The sequence below is a fragment of the Protopterus annectens genome, chromosome 8.part0 (genome assembly GCF_019279795.1).
Source record: "Protopterus annectens isolate FY-2018-M chromosome 8.part0, PAN1.0, whole genome shotgun sequence".
NCBI classification, from domain to species: Eukaryota; Metazoa; Chordata; order Ceratodontiformes; family Protopteridae; genus Protopterus; species Protopterus annectens.
The window spans coordinates 641,031,992-641,047,407 of record NC_056741.1 but is presented as its reverse complement, the minus strand read 5'-3'; the positions used below and the strand labels follow the sequence as shown (position 1 = coordinate 641,047,407).

Sequence of the window (15,416 nt, the reverse complement as noted above, 5' to 3'; positions counted from 1 at the left end):
AAGAGGCTGCTCCCTGAGCCAAGCATGCCTTCTAATAATGGAACCAGTGGCTGCTGCTCTGCAGGAAGCCTCCAAAGTGTCAAAACCACAAAGAAGTGAATGCTTATTACCTAAAGTGGCAGAATTCAGTAAGTCTTGTAATCTTTATTCTCAGACATGGAAGGAATATCCCCACGTTTAGCCTTAATAGCCTCCAAAGTATGCTGCTGATACTTAAGCATGTAAAAAAGACAATTTACAGATCTAATGGCAAGAGTTGCAGAAGTATAGATTTTTTACCCCACCTGTCCAAGGCCCTAGACTCCTTATCAGAAGGCACAGGGTTTTTAGCAATAGTAGCCTTAACATGCTTGGGGCCTTGCAAAATAATTTCAGGATTAGCAGTAGGGTTAGCAGCCTTAACACGCTTGGGGCCTTGCAAAATAATTTCAGGATTAGCAGTAGGGTTTTTAAAAAAGGAATTGATGAAAATCAGGAAACCTATAATACCTATCAGGTTTTCTGGGGGCAGGAGGAACAGAATTAAAATTGAAAGAATTTTCCATGAAAACATCATCCACAACTTCCAGTACTGGAGGTATAGCCAGAGGCTTATGCTGTGGCAAATTCAAAAATTCCCTGATTCTTTTCTTAGACTGAGAAAAATCCTGACATTCCTATTTAAAGTGCTCTGTAAGAATATTCAAAGTATCCCCAAAGGAAAAATCATCTGGAGGGGAGGCAGAAGGGATAGAGTCCTCAGCATCAGAATCCTCAAAGCAAGAAAAAGTTGAGAATTTCCTTCTTCACCAGCAGAAATACTGGAAACCTCAGAATCTGAGACAGACAAAACGTCAGGAGACAAAGGGGGGGGGGGGTGAGAGCCCCTAATCCGGGAAAAAAGATCCCCAGCCATCTTTATCAACTGGGACTGAGGCACAGGAGGGGAGGCCAATGCTTGCTTGTGAGTAGGTTTGCGACTGGAATTTTTGCTAGCAATCTGGAGGGACTCGGGAGGCCTAGCAACTGCAGAGGTCTGAACTAAGGTAGTTGGTCTGGCTCTGGTCTCATGTCGAAAAGAAGAGGCGTCACAAGCTGGTGTCTGCATAGCGGCTCTGGACCCATCTAGGGCAGTGACAGGCGGAGAGTCTGAAAACGAAATAGCAGCCTGCGGCATGGAGGACTCCATAAAGGTCTCGGCAGAGGCCTGTGGCTGAAACTCTGTGGACTGCAGAGGCTGCGAAAGTGCCTCACTGACTACTGCTGTGCTGACGACCAATTTCTGCGGTGCATCGTCAGCAGATTTAACCCTAGGCCCGTCGCGGTCCTTGTCTTTGCATTTCCTAGGTATATCCAAAGTCGGGAGACCAGAAGATGCCATACCGACGAACTTAGGCCAGACACCGAAATGCTTATGCAAAATCTTAGCTCTACGGCATATGGTACGCGGGTTAAAGGAAGCACAGAGATCGCATTTAGGGACGTCGTGCTCACGGCTCAAACAAGTTATACAATAGGAATGAAAATCCCTGTGCGGAATCTGTTTTCCACAGGCAAGACAGTTATTAACTTTATCTGACATTCGCTAAAGCAAGAAAAGAGGATCCCTAACGGGGTACTTATCTGAAGGCATCTTCAACTTGGTAGTCGGAAAGCAAAAAGAAGGTAAACGGCCGATAGTGTGAATTGCATCTGCTTTGGGCTCTGCGGCAAGAAAGACTGAGGAAATGGCGTCAGCTGCCTCCCTTTATACCTGACGTTCTGACAACAGTTTTACAACCGGCGGCAGCCAACGTCATATACCGAGGACTCTGATATTCGGGCCGACTGAGGGCTAATTGGAGCTGGATAACCCATACGTTAGGACTGCAAGAGTGAAACACGAAGAACATCAGTATGGCATGCCTAGGACTACCACCTCAACATTTTGGAAAAACAGAGACAGCATCATGGGTGCTAAGGTGCCAAAACAAGCAACAAAGATTTTGGACAAACACAGAAAAACAATTCATGAAGATATGGAGAAGATGCTTCTTGTTTGGATCCAGCACAAGCAGATGAAAGTAGATCCAGTAACTCAGACCAAGAGAGAAAGCTAAGTTCATCTTTAAAGACCTACAAAAAAACCCTCCAGGAAGTAGGTCAATGCAAACAGAGGAATTTAAAGCAAGTGGCTCCACAGATTTAAAAAAAGAAGTGGCAGACACATTGTTCTGAGACAAGAAGAGGCAGCTACTGCTGACAAAGAAGGTGCACAGAAATTTGTCAAGGAATTTCAAGAACTGATAGAGAGAGAAGGCTATCCGCCAGAATGGATTTTTAATTGCTATGAAATGGGGCGTTTCTGAAAGAGATTGCCAAGTAAGACTTACATAACCCAAGAAAAAGCCAGGATTCCAGGTCACAAGCCCATTAAAGATAGGCTCACACTCCTCCTAGCAGCAAATGCAGGTGGAGACTTCAAACTGAAGTCTCTACCGGTGTATCACTCAGAAAACCCAAGACGCTTTGGAAAATAGATTATAAAATCAAAACTACCTGTAATGTGGAAATCAAACACCAAAACTTGGGTAGACCAGTCAGTTTTCAAGGATTGGATTTTCAAGGAGTCTGCTCCAAGTGTCAAGAAGTACCTGACAAAGAACAATTGGCCAATGAAAGCTCTTCTGCTTCTGGACAATTTCTCTGTCCACCCATGAGAGTTAGAGGAAATTCTTTAGATAGACTATGATTTCATCAACGTTCAGTTCACACATCCCAACACAACTTCTCTCATTCAACCTATGGGTCAACAAGTCAATGCCTGCTTCAAGAAGCTCTACACAAAAGCACTCTTCTCAAGGCTCTTTGACATGACCCATTCTTCAGATAAAACACTGAACAAGTTCTGGAAGACTAAGTTCAATATTCTTCATGCCATATCATTCACCAAAAGTGCTTGGGATAGAGTATCACAGAAAGCCCTTTGTACAGCCTGGAGGAAACTGGCTCCTTCCTTTTCCAACAGCTAAATTGTGGATGAAGCAGATGAAGATGCTGAAGTAGCTAAAGTGCTGCAAGACATCATTTCCACACCACAGCACCTGGAGATAGGTAAGGTGGATTCAGATGTGGAGGAACTGCTACAAAGACCATGATGATGATCTCACAATGAGGAACTTACAGCACTTTGCATTGAGCAGTTCAAAGAAAAAGAAAAGGAAATTTATTCTGAAGATGAGGATGCCGAGAGGAAAAAGGACCTATTCCAACAGCTAGCATTAAGGAACTTTTAACCAACTGGGAGAAGGTGCAGATTACAGTCTTGGAGTGGCACCCCAACATAGGTGACATTAACAGAATGAAGGACTTGTTTAACGACACACTCATGCACCACTTCAAGACCATCCCGAAAGAGAGGGGGAGAAGTTACCCTGGAAAAAATGTTTTTCACTTACATGTGCCAAAACACAGAAGGAATAGGCAGAAGAGGGTGAAGAAGACTCCCCTTCCAACAACTAATGACTAAGTGGACTTTGTAAATAGTGTAACTATGGTGACTCATGTTGAGTTTTTGGTATGGACATTGGTGGGGCTGGGCAGAGACAATGGGCACCAAGTGTATAATGCTGGCTCACCTGACTGAATGAGTCAAGTAGGGGAGCCATTGAGCAAAGTCCTGGAGAGGGATTAAAAAACAGACACATCACTATACACTGTATTGTGTGTTACTTCTTTTGGGGGTGTGGATAGGAAACTGTTGCAAGATGTTTTAAGTTATAATTTATATCACATTAAAGAGAACTAAATAAAACATTAATCAAAGTCAGAGCCAACAGATATTCATTTCATAACTGCTGCCACACAATGACGAAATAAGCATGCATTTTAGCTGGATAGGGAACATGTTAGCCTTCTTTCTTAGATGAATTTAACATGAAATAAATCTATGTGACATGTGAGCTATAGTTTTAGGAATGTACGGTAGTCCTCCATTCCTCCTCCACAGCCTCTCCTCCATTTAAGAGATGTTCTACATTTCATATCATGGTAAAATACATTTTCTTAATTTTTTTAGCATTTTTTTTTAATTTTGTTTGGACCAGGAACAAATTAAACCATTTTCCATACATTTCTATGGGAAACAGTCTTATAATTCAACCATTTTGCAATTCAACCACCATTCTGGAATGGACTGCGGTTGAATTGTGAGATACCACCTGTACATTAATTTTAAAATGTTTTTCTGTTGAAGCAAGCAGGACTCCTATGTCCAAGGTATATTGTTGCGGCGCAAACTAGATGAAACCTGTGAAAATGCAATGTGTTCAGATTAATGATGTTGTCAGCGCCAAGGTGAATGGAAACATTAATTTTAAAATGTGTCTCTGTTAGAGCAAACAGGACTCTGCAGGACTCCTATGTTCGAGGTATGCAAGCTAGATGAATCTTGGAAAAACGCAATGTGTTCAGATTAATGAAGTTGTCAGTGTCAGGTGTTGGAATTCAATGAACAGTTCCATTTAGTTGGGAAAAATGCCAGATAATCTTAAGAACGATAATCGTACATCACCAGACGACCGTGGATGCACATGAAAGGGGGGAGTCTGAGAGGAAGGTTTAATAAGAGAGGTTACTGTTTGGATGAAGTGTGAATTTAATTTGTTGGTTATACTGTCAGTATAGTTAGATAAGTAGGTGTAGGTTGTTTTAAGTGTACTAGGTTTTAACAGTGGTTGAGTGTAGTCCAAAAAACTTTGGGATTGTTATAATTTGCTACCTGTACATTAATATAATAGTTTTTAGTCAATTTTGATTTTATTTTTATTGGAGTTTCTGAGACATTTATAGTATTGATGATCAGCTACAGTTTTAACTCACTTCCATATTTCCAACCTATGTCTCCCTTGTTCATGAGCAATTTAGTACATTTTGAAAACCAGGGTGCAGGACTCAATTTAAATCTTTTGGTTCTTGTTGGGATTGGTTTGGTTATTTATTTATTTAGTTAGGCAGTTGTCTGTTTGTCTGTCTTTGTTTTTAGGGGTAGAGCAGTGATTTACACTAACCTTTTTTTACATCTCAGCTCAGGAGCGGTGTCTGGTTAAGTGACTTGCTCAAAGTCACACAGACAATGGAGGCTGTGGGAATCCAACCTTGCACCTCTGTACCACAGGAAATAGCTCATTAACAGCTCCTTAATTCCCTAAACCAACTTCCAGACTACTTAGTATGTTAAGGAATATTGGCTTGAACAGAGCTACAGCTTCATCAAGTGGAAGACTTTGGAGAGTCCACCAGCTGACTGATTTTAGTGCTGTGATGAACTGGTCCTTACTAAAGGAGGACAGGTTATGAGCAAGGTTGCATGGATGCTGCTTTAGGTTTATGATACCTTATTGCAAAGATGGATAGGTGATCTCCTAAGGTTATCGGGTAAAAAACTGTTAAACAGATTTTGTTTGGGGCATTAGAAAGAATCCAATTTAAGGATAAGGCTCTCCAGCACTTTTCCTAGATTTATCCAAAGCCTTTGACATTGCTTTAAAAACTAGCATCCTAGGAATATACTATTATTGCTTTTATACAATAACATTATTTAAGAAAGAAATTACTTGCTTTTCTTAAATAATGTGATTGTATAAGGGTATTTCTATCTTCCTCCTCAGTATCTTCACTATTCTGATGTACTGCGCATGCATACATTGCTGTTTGCTTATTTTATTACTTTTTTAACTGTTAAAAAATATAGGCATTTACAGGTAAAACGCAAAAATACAAGGAAACTCAGGTATGTTTCTGTTTTAGTTTTGCAGAACACACCAAATTTTTTCAAATTTTGCTGTTTCACACCATCAGCACCCACTGATCATGCCCCTTAACAACTTCAGCTGGGGGCAGTTGCTCACTTCTCCCACTTTAGTTATGGCTCTGGCCTACAATACAAAGAGTAATACCTCATTACAAGGACCAAAACAAAAGATAAAACATCTAAATAGATATACAAATCTAGAACCTTTATATCTGCTTACTATATTTACTACAAATTTAAGCAAAAACTATAATAATTATAACAAAACATAAGGAAATTAGCATGTGTACTGATCACAGGCCAGGAACCAAATACAGTAGAGCGCTGATTATCTGAATGTCAATTATCCAAGACATCAATTATCTGAATGCAGATTTGCTAAGAGTTGTGTCTGTACATGTGTCGTCGTATCTGTACATGTGTCTTTCCTACTGCATGGAATTTAACTTTTATTGCTGCTTCCACTTCACAGAAAACATCTCACATGCAAGTGTATGTAACAAAATGTCTTCTGTAAACTTCACACAGTGTTGCCGGGTCAGTTTTGAAAAGAAAAAGTGTAAATGCCACGTTGGAAAAGAATTATCAAACAGAATCAGGCAAGGGAATATCTGCACAACTGTATACATTAATTAGTCAAAGATCTGCAGTGTATGTATATTTTTGCAGCTCTCATGAACCAGCTATAAAAGTTAGCATGTGTTTTCTAAAGGGTATGAAGTCTGAGACTTAAAATCTGATATAATTTACTAACTTCAATTCATAATTTTCCTGAAAACCACACATTATATGAGGACAATCTGTGAATTCTGTGAAAATATGGACAGTTCAGAGGTATGCTGAGCTTCCTACCTGACATTTTTAGTAAGTGTTCCACATTTTGCCCTTTTGTTCAACACAATGAGAGGTAATGTTGTGTTCAACACTGTGGATATATATAAGGCTGAAAGGTGTACTTCAGCAGTGCCAAGGTTTTCTCTTAGCAGTGCTGCATAGCGATACCAGCTATGGGAGCTAGTGATGCATAATGCTTTCTTAAGTGCATCTAGCTGTCCTGGAACGTGAGCTATGTGCACGTGCACACCGGAAACACTTTGTGCAGTTTTGCTTTTTAGGCCCAAATACAGTTTCACCACAGCATTTCATTTTAATGAAGTTATTACTTTTTTGAATTAAATGCAAGCTACTTAAGATACATTTTTAATTAAATAATAAATAAATAATACATAATAAATTTATTTTTTCCACAAAATTATAATGGAATCATGATAAGGACCTGAAATAACACTTAATGATTGTTGAAACCATTCCTGGAATTTCAGCATGGAGAGATTAAACTTTACATGTTTAATAATATTAAATCTGTTTTTGTGTGTGTGTGTGTGTGTGTGTGTGTGTGTGCGTGTGTGTGTGTGTGTATACAACTTTTTTTATCTGGTTCAATTATGCATATGTTTGATTATCTAAACAGTTTGATTATCTGGACTACCCTAGGTCCCAATTAGTGCGGATAATCGACTCTCTACTGTATAATCACAAAACTAAAATTCATTTCAAGTATATTACTAACAGCTCAGTGTTTTCAAGGTACGTTGTGCTACCAGCTTACAAAATAAGAAGTTATGTACCTACCATAACGTTCCATGTTAGTTGTCTTCTCTCGCCTTCTTTCTTGCTTGATGGGTTCGGAGCCGATCCCTCGGCTCCGACTCGGCACTTGCTAAGCTCGAGAGTCACTTTTACCAGCTCGAGGCAGCCCCATATCCCATGATGCAAGGCGGTAAGTACCCAGATCTCGTTTGATGACAAAGGGCAATAGCACCAAGCATAAAACACTTCCAAAAGGAAGAAAGAAAACTTACAGGATGGAAGAAGGACCAGGTCTGAATGGTCTTCAGCATAATAATTTCTTATAACAAGGTCTGTCCAGGCCTGGGGAAGGAGGAGGGTCAAGAAAGAAGGAGAGAAGACAACTAACATGGAATGTTATGGTAGGTACATAACTTCTTAATGTTAAGTTGTCAATCTCGCCTTCATTCTTGCTTGATGGGACCGCGTCCCTAGCACCTCTATCCTGGGTGGCTCAATGGAACAGACTCTTGAGGACTGTAGAGCCAAAACTGGCTCTGTCCCTGGAGGCCAAGTCCAATTTGTAGTGGGAAACAAAAGTATGAGGAGTGGCCCAAGTGGCCGCTGCACTAATAGTGTCTAGAGGAAGTCTAGCTTGAAAGGCTGTAGAAGTAGCTAAGCTCCTAGTTGAATGTGCTTAGGTTTTGAGCACAGCTGTTTTCCCCTGAGCAGATAAATTTCAGAGATGACCGAAGAAAGCCATCTAGACAAGGTCACTTTAGAAACAGGAAGGCCTTTTTTATTATCCGCATAGGAAACAAAAAGTTGATCAGATTTCCTAAATTTTTTTGTTCTGTCCAAATAATATCTGAGTTGACGGTGGACATCAAGATAATGTAATTTTGTTCGGCTCTGTCTGAATAGTTCGGAAAAATACAGGAGATCAATGGATTGATTCAAATTGGTTTTTGAGGCGACCTTAGGCAGAAAGGTCGGATTAGTTCTCAATGACACTCTGTCCTTGTGAAAAACCAAATAGGGGGGTCGAACCGATAGAGCATGAAGTTCAGACACCCTCCTGGCCGATGTAATAGCCACTAGGAATAAAGTTTTCCAAGAAAGAAATTTCAGGGAACAAGAAACAGCTGGCTCGAAGGGGGGAAGAATCAAGGATGTCAGCACCAAATTTAGATCCCACTGAGGAGGAGGATTCCTGATTGGAGGCTTTAGTAGGAAAATTCCTTTCAAGAAGGCCCTGCAGAGCCTATGGGACATAATATTATGATCTGCGACCCCGACATGAAAGTTGGAGATAGCAGCCAATTGAACTCTGACTGTGGAAGAAGAGGAGCCTGCATGAAAAATCTCTGCTAAGAAGTCCAGAACTGCCTGAACAGGGGCAGTGAAAGGATCAATATTCTTGGCCTTAGCCCAATAAGAGAAACGTTTCCATTTGCTTGTATAAATCCTCCTGGTAGAGGATTTTAAAGAAGCTACTATGATGTCTCTAACTGGGTTAGAGATCAAAGGAAGCCTGGCTAAGGAAGGAAGTGGAGCAACCATGCTGTGAGGTTGAGAGAAGGAATAGACCGGTGCAGCTGTCCGGATTGGTGAATCAGAAGATCTGGCACTGGGTCCAGATGCCACGGCTGCACCAAAAGGTGACGATGGAGGAACGGAAACCAAACTTGTCGAGGCCAGTAAGGGGCAATGAGAATCAATTTGGCTCTCAAAACGGTAGCTTTCTGGATAACTTGAGGGATCAGAGGAAGTGGAGGGAAGGCATAAAGAAGTCCCTGGGGCCAATCCTGGGTCAGAGCGTCTCTGGGGGGATGGCCTGGTAGAGGGAAGAGACAGAAGAAGTCTGGGCATTTGCTGTTTTGGGGAGTAGCAAAAAGATCGCAACATGGACGACCCCATTCCAGAAATATCTCTTCCGCTATAGATTGCTTGAGAGACCACTCGTGAGGCATGAGAATAGCCCTGCTCAATCTGTCCGCTACAATGTTGGTTTTCCCAGGGATATGCGTTGCTACCAGAAACCGATGAGAGGAGATCGCCCATTGCCATAGTCTGAGCGCTTCTCGACACAAGGGGTAGGACTTGGTTCCGCCCTGTTTGTTGATATACCAAACTACAGACATGTTGTCTGTGTGGACTGCAATTGTCCCTACGGGAAGAAAGTCGTTGAGGGCTTGCAACGTTAAAAGCACTGCTCTCATCTCCAGGACATTTATGTGCAGATGGTACTCGAGCGGCTGCCACGTCCCATGAACCATCCTGCCCTGATAATGACCCCCCCACCCGATCAGGGAGGCATCCGTGGTGACAGTGGCTATTGGGGATGGGGGTACAAAGTACCTGCCTTGGTGAACCTGAGGAGATGTGATCCACCAAGCAAGATGATCTTTGCAAGTCTGTGTCACCAGAATCTGGTGACGCATTGGAAGTTGTTGGTACGACCACTGTGTGAACAGCATCCACTGAAGAAGGCGCATGTAGAATCGAGCCAGGGGAAGAAGAGTAATGGCCGCAGCTATGAGGCCTAATACCTTTAGAACCATTCTGGCCTGTACTTTCTTGTTGGCCAGAATGATCCTGACATGACTTTGAATGTCTGAAACTCTTTGATCTGTAAGGGTAGCTGACATCCGAACAGTGTTTAAGTTTGCCTATGAAAGTAATAGACTGGCAGGGCGATAAGGATGATTTTTCGAAGTTTATCGAGATGCCCAAAAGAGTACAAAGCTTTATTGTGTAATCCCTGGCTTGAATAAGCTGATGCCTGGTGGTGGCTGAAAGGAGCCAGTCGTCGAGATACGGAAACACCTGGAATCCCTGACGTCTCAGGTGAGCCGTGACCACTGCCATGCATTTGGTGAACACTCTGCGGGCTGTAGTGAGACCAAAGGGCAGGGCTCTGAACTGGAAATGACTGGACCCCAGCCAAAAGCGGAGAAATCTCCTGGAGCGTCTGTGAATTTTGATGTGATAGTACGCATCCTGAAGATCTATTGAGCACATCCAGTTGTCCTTCTGTAAGAAGGGCAGAATTGACTGAAGAGTGACCATTCGGAATCTTGTCTTCCTCACAGACTTGTTGAGTCTGCTGAGATCCAATATTGGTCTCCAGTCTCCCGTCTTTTTGGGGACCAAAAAGAACCTTGAGTAGATTCCGGGCTCTGAATGGTCTTTTGTAACTGGCTGAATGGCTCTTTTTTGCAGTAGTTTTGAGACTTCTAACTCTGCAATTTCCCTTAGACCGGGTGGTACATCTGGAAGGGAATTTGAGGGAAAGGACTTTCCTCGAAAGGAATTATGTAACCCTTGGATATGATCGACTGTACCCATCTGTCTTGAGTGAGGGAATGCCAGGCTTCTGGGTACAGTGATAATCTTCCCCCGACTGCCTCCAAGGAGGGACAGCCGGGCAACATCTCAGGGATGCTGAAAGGGCTTGTCAGAGAGGCTCTCTGTTTCCCTGGTTTTTTGGACCCCCTCTGCCTCTAGAGCGGCGTCTGTTGTTGTTACCCCCTCTGCCTCTAGGGGTAAACTGACCACGTGAATCCGGCGTGACTCCTTGGGATTTGCGGAACCACATTTTGCCACCTTTCTGTCCTTTGGGGTAAGGTCTAGAAGGGGTGGAAAAACGGACTCCTACAGCAGAAAGAGTCTTGCCGTCCTGCTCGCACCTGGTCAAAGTTTCCTTCACCTGAGGGCCAAACAAAGCTGACCCATCAAAGGGAGAATTTGTGAAGGACGCCTTAAAGGGATCTGCAAAGTCACATAGCCGCATCCAGGCTTGGCGTCTAAGAGCCACACCTGTACCTGCGGCCCTACTCGCTCCATCAGCAGCATATGATATTAGCCGCATGGAGGAGTTTGCAATGGAATTAAGGGTTCCTAGCTGCGAAGCAATTTTTTCTTGAGCCCCTGCAGCTGTAGGATCCTGTACCACTTCACCCAGCTCCTTAAGGATATCCCTCTGGAGTCTGGTGAAGTGACATAGGTAATTCAGCGAACGCATAGCAAAGGTCGCTGAGGAAAACATCCGCTTACCGCACCTATCCATGGTCCTAGAGTCCTTATTAGGAGGATGGACAGGTGCGGAAGGATCTGCAAGTTCCTTCTTGGTGGCAGCAGCCACCACCATGGCATCAGCGGGGACACCCTTAGTGAGGAATTGCTTGTCACACGGGGCAGTGATAAATTTTGAAGGCCTCCTAGGGACTGGCTCTACAGAGTCAGGAGCTGCCCACGCCTTCGGGCAATAACCTGCATAAGGGGTCGAAGGCGGAGACACCCAGGAGGTGGAGGGCCGAGATCCAAACGCCTCTAGGTATACTGACTCATCCTCAGAGGGATTGTTGGTGGGCCAGTTTCCCTCTGTTTAAGGAGTTCTAGCATGTCTGAGATGGAGACATCCTCAGCAGGGGATCTAGGGGATCCCTCTGACTCATCAAAGTCAGTATCTGAAGTGATAGACTTGGGGGGAGTCTACATGTTTCCTCTTACAAGTCCTCTTCCTAGGAGGATCTCCCGAAACATCAGGAGAATCCTCGGAAGAGGGGGAAATTCCCAATGGGGAAACCTGAGGCGGAGGATCTCTGGGTCCTGTAGCAAGAGAAGTGGCAGAGATGTCAACAGGCACTATAGAGGGAGGAGCTAAGGGAACAGACTGCTGACTGATACCAGTGGCCAGCACACTCTTCATCACCTCGAATGCTCCCCTCCCAGGCAGGTCCGAGAGAACCCGTTCAAGAACTAGGAACTCCAGGGACCACCGAAGGGAAGTCTCCGAGGCAGATGTCGGAGCCGAGCTCACCAAGGCCGAGGCTCCAAGGGGAAGAGCGGGTTCGGACAAGGGTCCGATGCCACTCACCCCTCGGAGGAGACCATGGAAGCCCGGCCACGAATCCCTCTAAGGAAGGTCTCAAGAGGAGATAAGAGTAGAGGCTGAAGGAACAGAAGGGGTATCTGTCCTCCAGCCGTAGCAGTAACCATTCCGAAGACTCCAACTCCAAGCTCTGGGGTAGAGTTGAAGGAGGAACTGTAACGGGGTGTGGACCAATAGTCGTCTGTTGAGACGGACTATGTAACATTTGGGCCAGTGCCTGTGACTTAAGTAATCTACTGACCACTCTCTCTAAGTCATGGTCAGAAAGCCTGGATGACTTTGAAGATCGGCTCCGATGGCTCCGTTCGAAGGAGAGGTGAAGCCGAGCCGAAAGTATCGGCTCCAAGGAAGGAGACCTCGACCTCTTCCTGGAAGGAGCCATCGGAACCGACGAAACTATAGAACCTGTCGGAGCCGACAACTTATCGGAGCCGACAGGTGGCCTCGATGCATCGGCTCCAGCCGGAGCCGATACAGCCACAAAAGTAACGGTGTCGGAGCCGATCGGAGCCGACACCGATGCCTGTGCCACATGGTGGTCGGAACCGATCGGAGCCGACACCGAAGTGGTCGATGCAGAATTGGCACCGATAGCCATCGGTGCGAAGGCTTAGTTAAGCCAGAATCGGCTCCAGCGGGAGCCGATCTCGACTCAGAACGAGTCGGAGCCGAGGCCGCAGGCTTTGACACAGAAGCCTGGGCCTTGGAAGATTTGGCAGTCTTGGATGGAGCCGACTTAGCCGGAGAGCCCTCCGGCTTAAGAAGGCCCCTAAGTATTAATTTGTTTCTTCTTTCCTGCAGGACTCTCTGGCTGAAGGAATGACATATAGCACAGGAGTCCTGCAGGTGAAGAGGCCCCAGGCAATACAGGCAAGAAGTGTGACCGTCTGTCAGAGACATCTTCTGACAGCACGAGTCACACTTCTTAAAGCCTGAGACCCTCTCTTTTGACATGGTGTAACACAACACACACACACACCAATCAAAGAATTAAATTAAATCAAATATACCAAAAAGGTATAACTAGAAAAACACACACACATACCCTAACAGGGGGGGGATGGGATGGGTAAAGTTTGACTAAAAAATAAGAAGAGACAGGGAATTTTCTGTCAGAAAATCTTTAAAATTAACTTAAAACTAAAATTTAAAGGGTTTTTAGTAAAAAGGGGCTAAAATATCAAAGTAGTAAATCACTTACCAGGAGCTGGTAAAAGGAGGACCTCATAAGCGAAGCGGCAAACGAGATCTGGGTACTTACCGCCTTGCATCATGGGATATGGGGCTGCCTCGAGCTGGTAAAAGTGACTCTCGAGCTTAGCAAGTGCCGAGTCGGAGCCGAGGGATCGGCTCCGAACCCATCAAGCAAGAATGAAGGCGAGATTGACAACTTAACATTTGTTCTTTGTATGGCTAACTGTTGCAGTCAACACACTTTGGTACTCTGCCTCTGGCTGATGTCCAGTATTTGGCCAGACTTCCAGAGCTGAGCATCCTTTCCCTTTGGCTGGAATGATTTAGCCTACACCTCAATACATCCTCATATACCTGGTATATCGGTGATGTCAACTTTATGAAAATAGCAAAGCTTTTGGGTTGATATCCTTCTTCAATACTAATACAAGACAATGAACAAAACAATCAACTTTAAATAGGAGTCAAGTATATCACATGGATGCAGCCAGTCAATCATGTGACAAACATACATAAAAAGTTCTTAAAGAAACAATTAAAAACATTAAGAACAATGCTCAAAATCCAAAACAAGCAAAATACTACAGTGAGCACATAAACCTATATACATATAAAAACATACATATGTGTGTACAAATACATGCCTAACAGCATAACTTAGTCTGCTGTAATTTAACTAAAACTGGTTTCAAAGTTACAGCAGTGTTCAAACCAGGAAATTGGTCAGCAGCCAATCTCAAAATCCATTCATACTCTTTAATCTCTAAAAAATTATTAATATCACCACCCCTCAGAGATACATGTAACATATCAATCACCCTAAATCTAAACCTATGATTAGCACCATTCATAGTTATATGTTTATATAACGCATTTTTTTCATTGTTCCTTCTAATTTCGGACTTATGTTCAATAATACGTTCTTTTAATTTTCTCGTGGTTTTCCCCACATAGAAAGAAGGACATCGGTGATGTCAACCAGGCCCATTTTCAGTTCTTCCTTGCTGCTTTGCTGTAAGAACAGTTCCTGCACCAGAACAGTGTGTCCATTAGTCCGTCAGCCTGGGCCTCAAATGAAAGTGCAAGCAAATGCGTACTACACTAGGGATCTCCGTTTTGTCCTTTTACAACAGAGATAGGGCAGTTTGGTCTACTTGATTTTTTGACAGATGTCTGGATTACAGCTGACCTGCACAAGCCTGTGGGACCAAAGTGCTTCTGCCAAACACAGTAAGTCTGTCTACATGAGATAGATCAGCTTGAAAAATTACCAACGTGTGTGTTCTGTCTTGATGTATACAGAATGTTTCAGATTGTGAGTTCTGTCAGAATAAGAAGGAAATCCATCCTGGCCTAACTAACCATAAAGGGCTTGTCACCCACTCTGCAGAAGTCTGTTATGCCATCCAACCCACAGACTGGTACAACAGACATTAAACCTAAAAAACAAGAGGAGAAGCATAAAGAGAATAGAAACAGACAACTGGTGCCAGAGCCATGGCCTCAAGCTAAATGCCAAAAAGTGTATAGTCATCCCCTTTGGCAAAAACAAAGTGCCCACAAATTACCACATAGGTGGTAATCCATTAAGTACAGAAGACGTAATTAGGGACCTGGGGACCCAAGTTGATAGCAATCTCTCATTTGACAACCACATGGCCAAAGTGGTTAGAAAAACATTTTATATAGCCCACCTAATCATGAAGGGATTCACATCTAGATCAGGGGACGTCATCGTGCCTCTTTACTCATCCCTCATCAGGCCCATAATTGAGTACAATGCCCCTTTTGGGATGTACCTTACAGGACACCTGCAGCAACTGGAAAGACCACAAAAGTACCTCACCAAGAGGATCAAAGGGCTCAAACAGATGCCATATGCTGCCCAGTTAAAGAAACTCCAGCTCTACTCAGTGGCATACCGCCTGTTCAGAGGAGATCTGTGCCTGATGTATAAAGCCATGTCCAACCCGGAATTAATGGACA

At 43.7% G+C, this 15,416-nt stretch overlaps 1 protein-coding gene across 1 annotated transcript in view; it reads right to left on the bottom strand.

Moving 5' to 3' along the window:
- Positions 1 to 15,416, bottom strand: part of CACNA1F (calcium voltage-gated channel subunit alpha1 F) — a 4,101,209-nt gene that overhangs the window by 2,001,034 nt on the left and 2,084,759 nt on the right. The window contains 1 exon segment of the mRNA XM_044079296.1: positions 9,644 to 9,674. Coding sequence (XP_043935231.1) covers positions 9,644 to 9,674 — 31 coding nt within the window.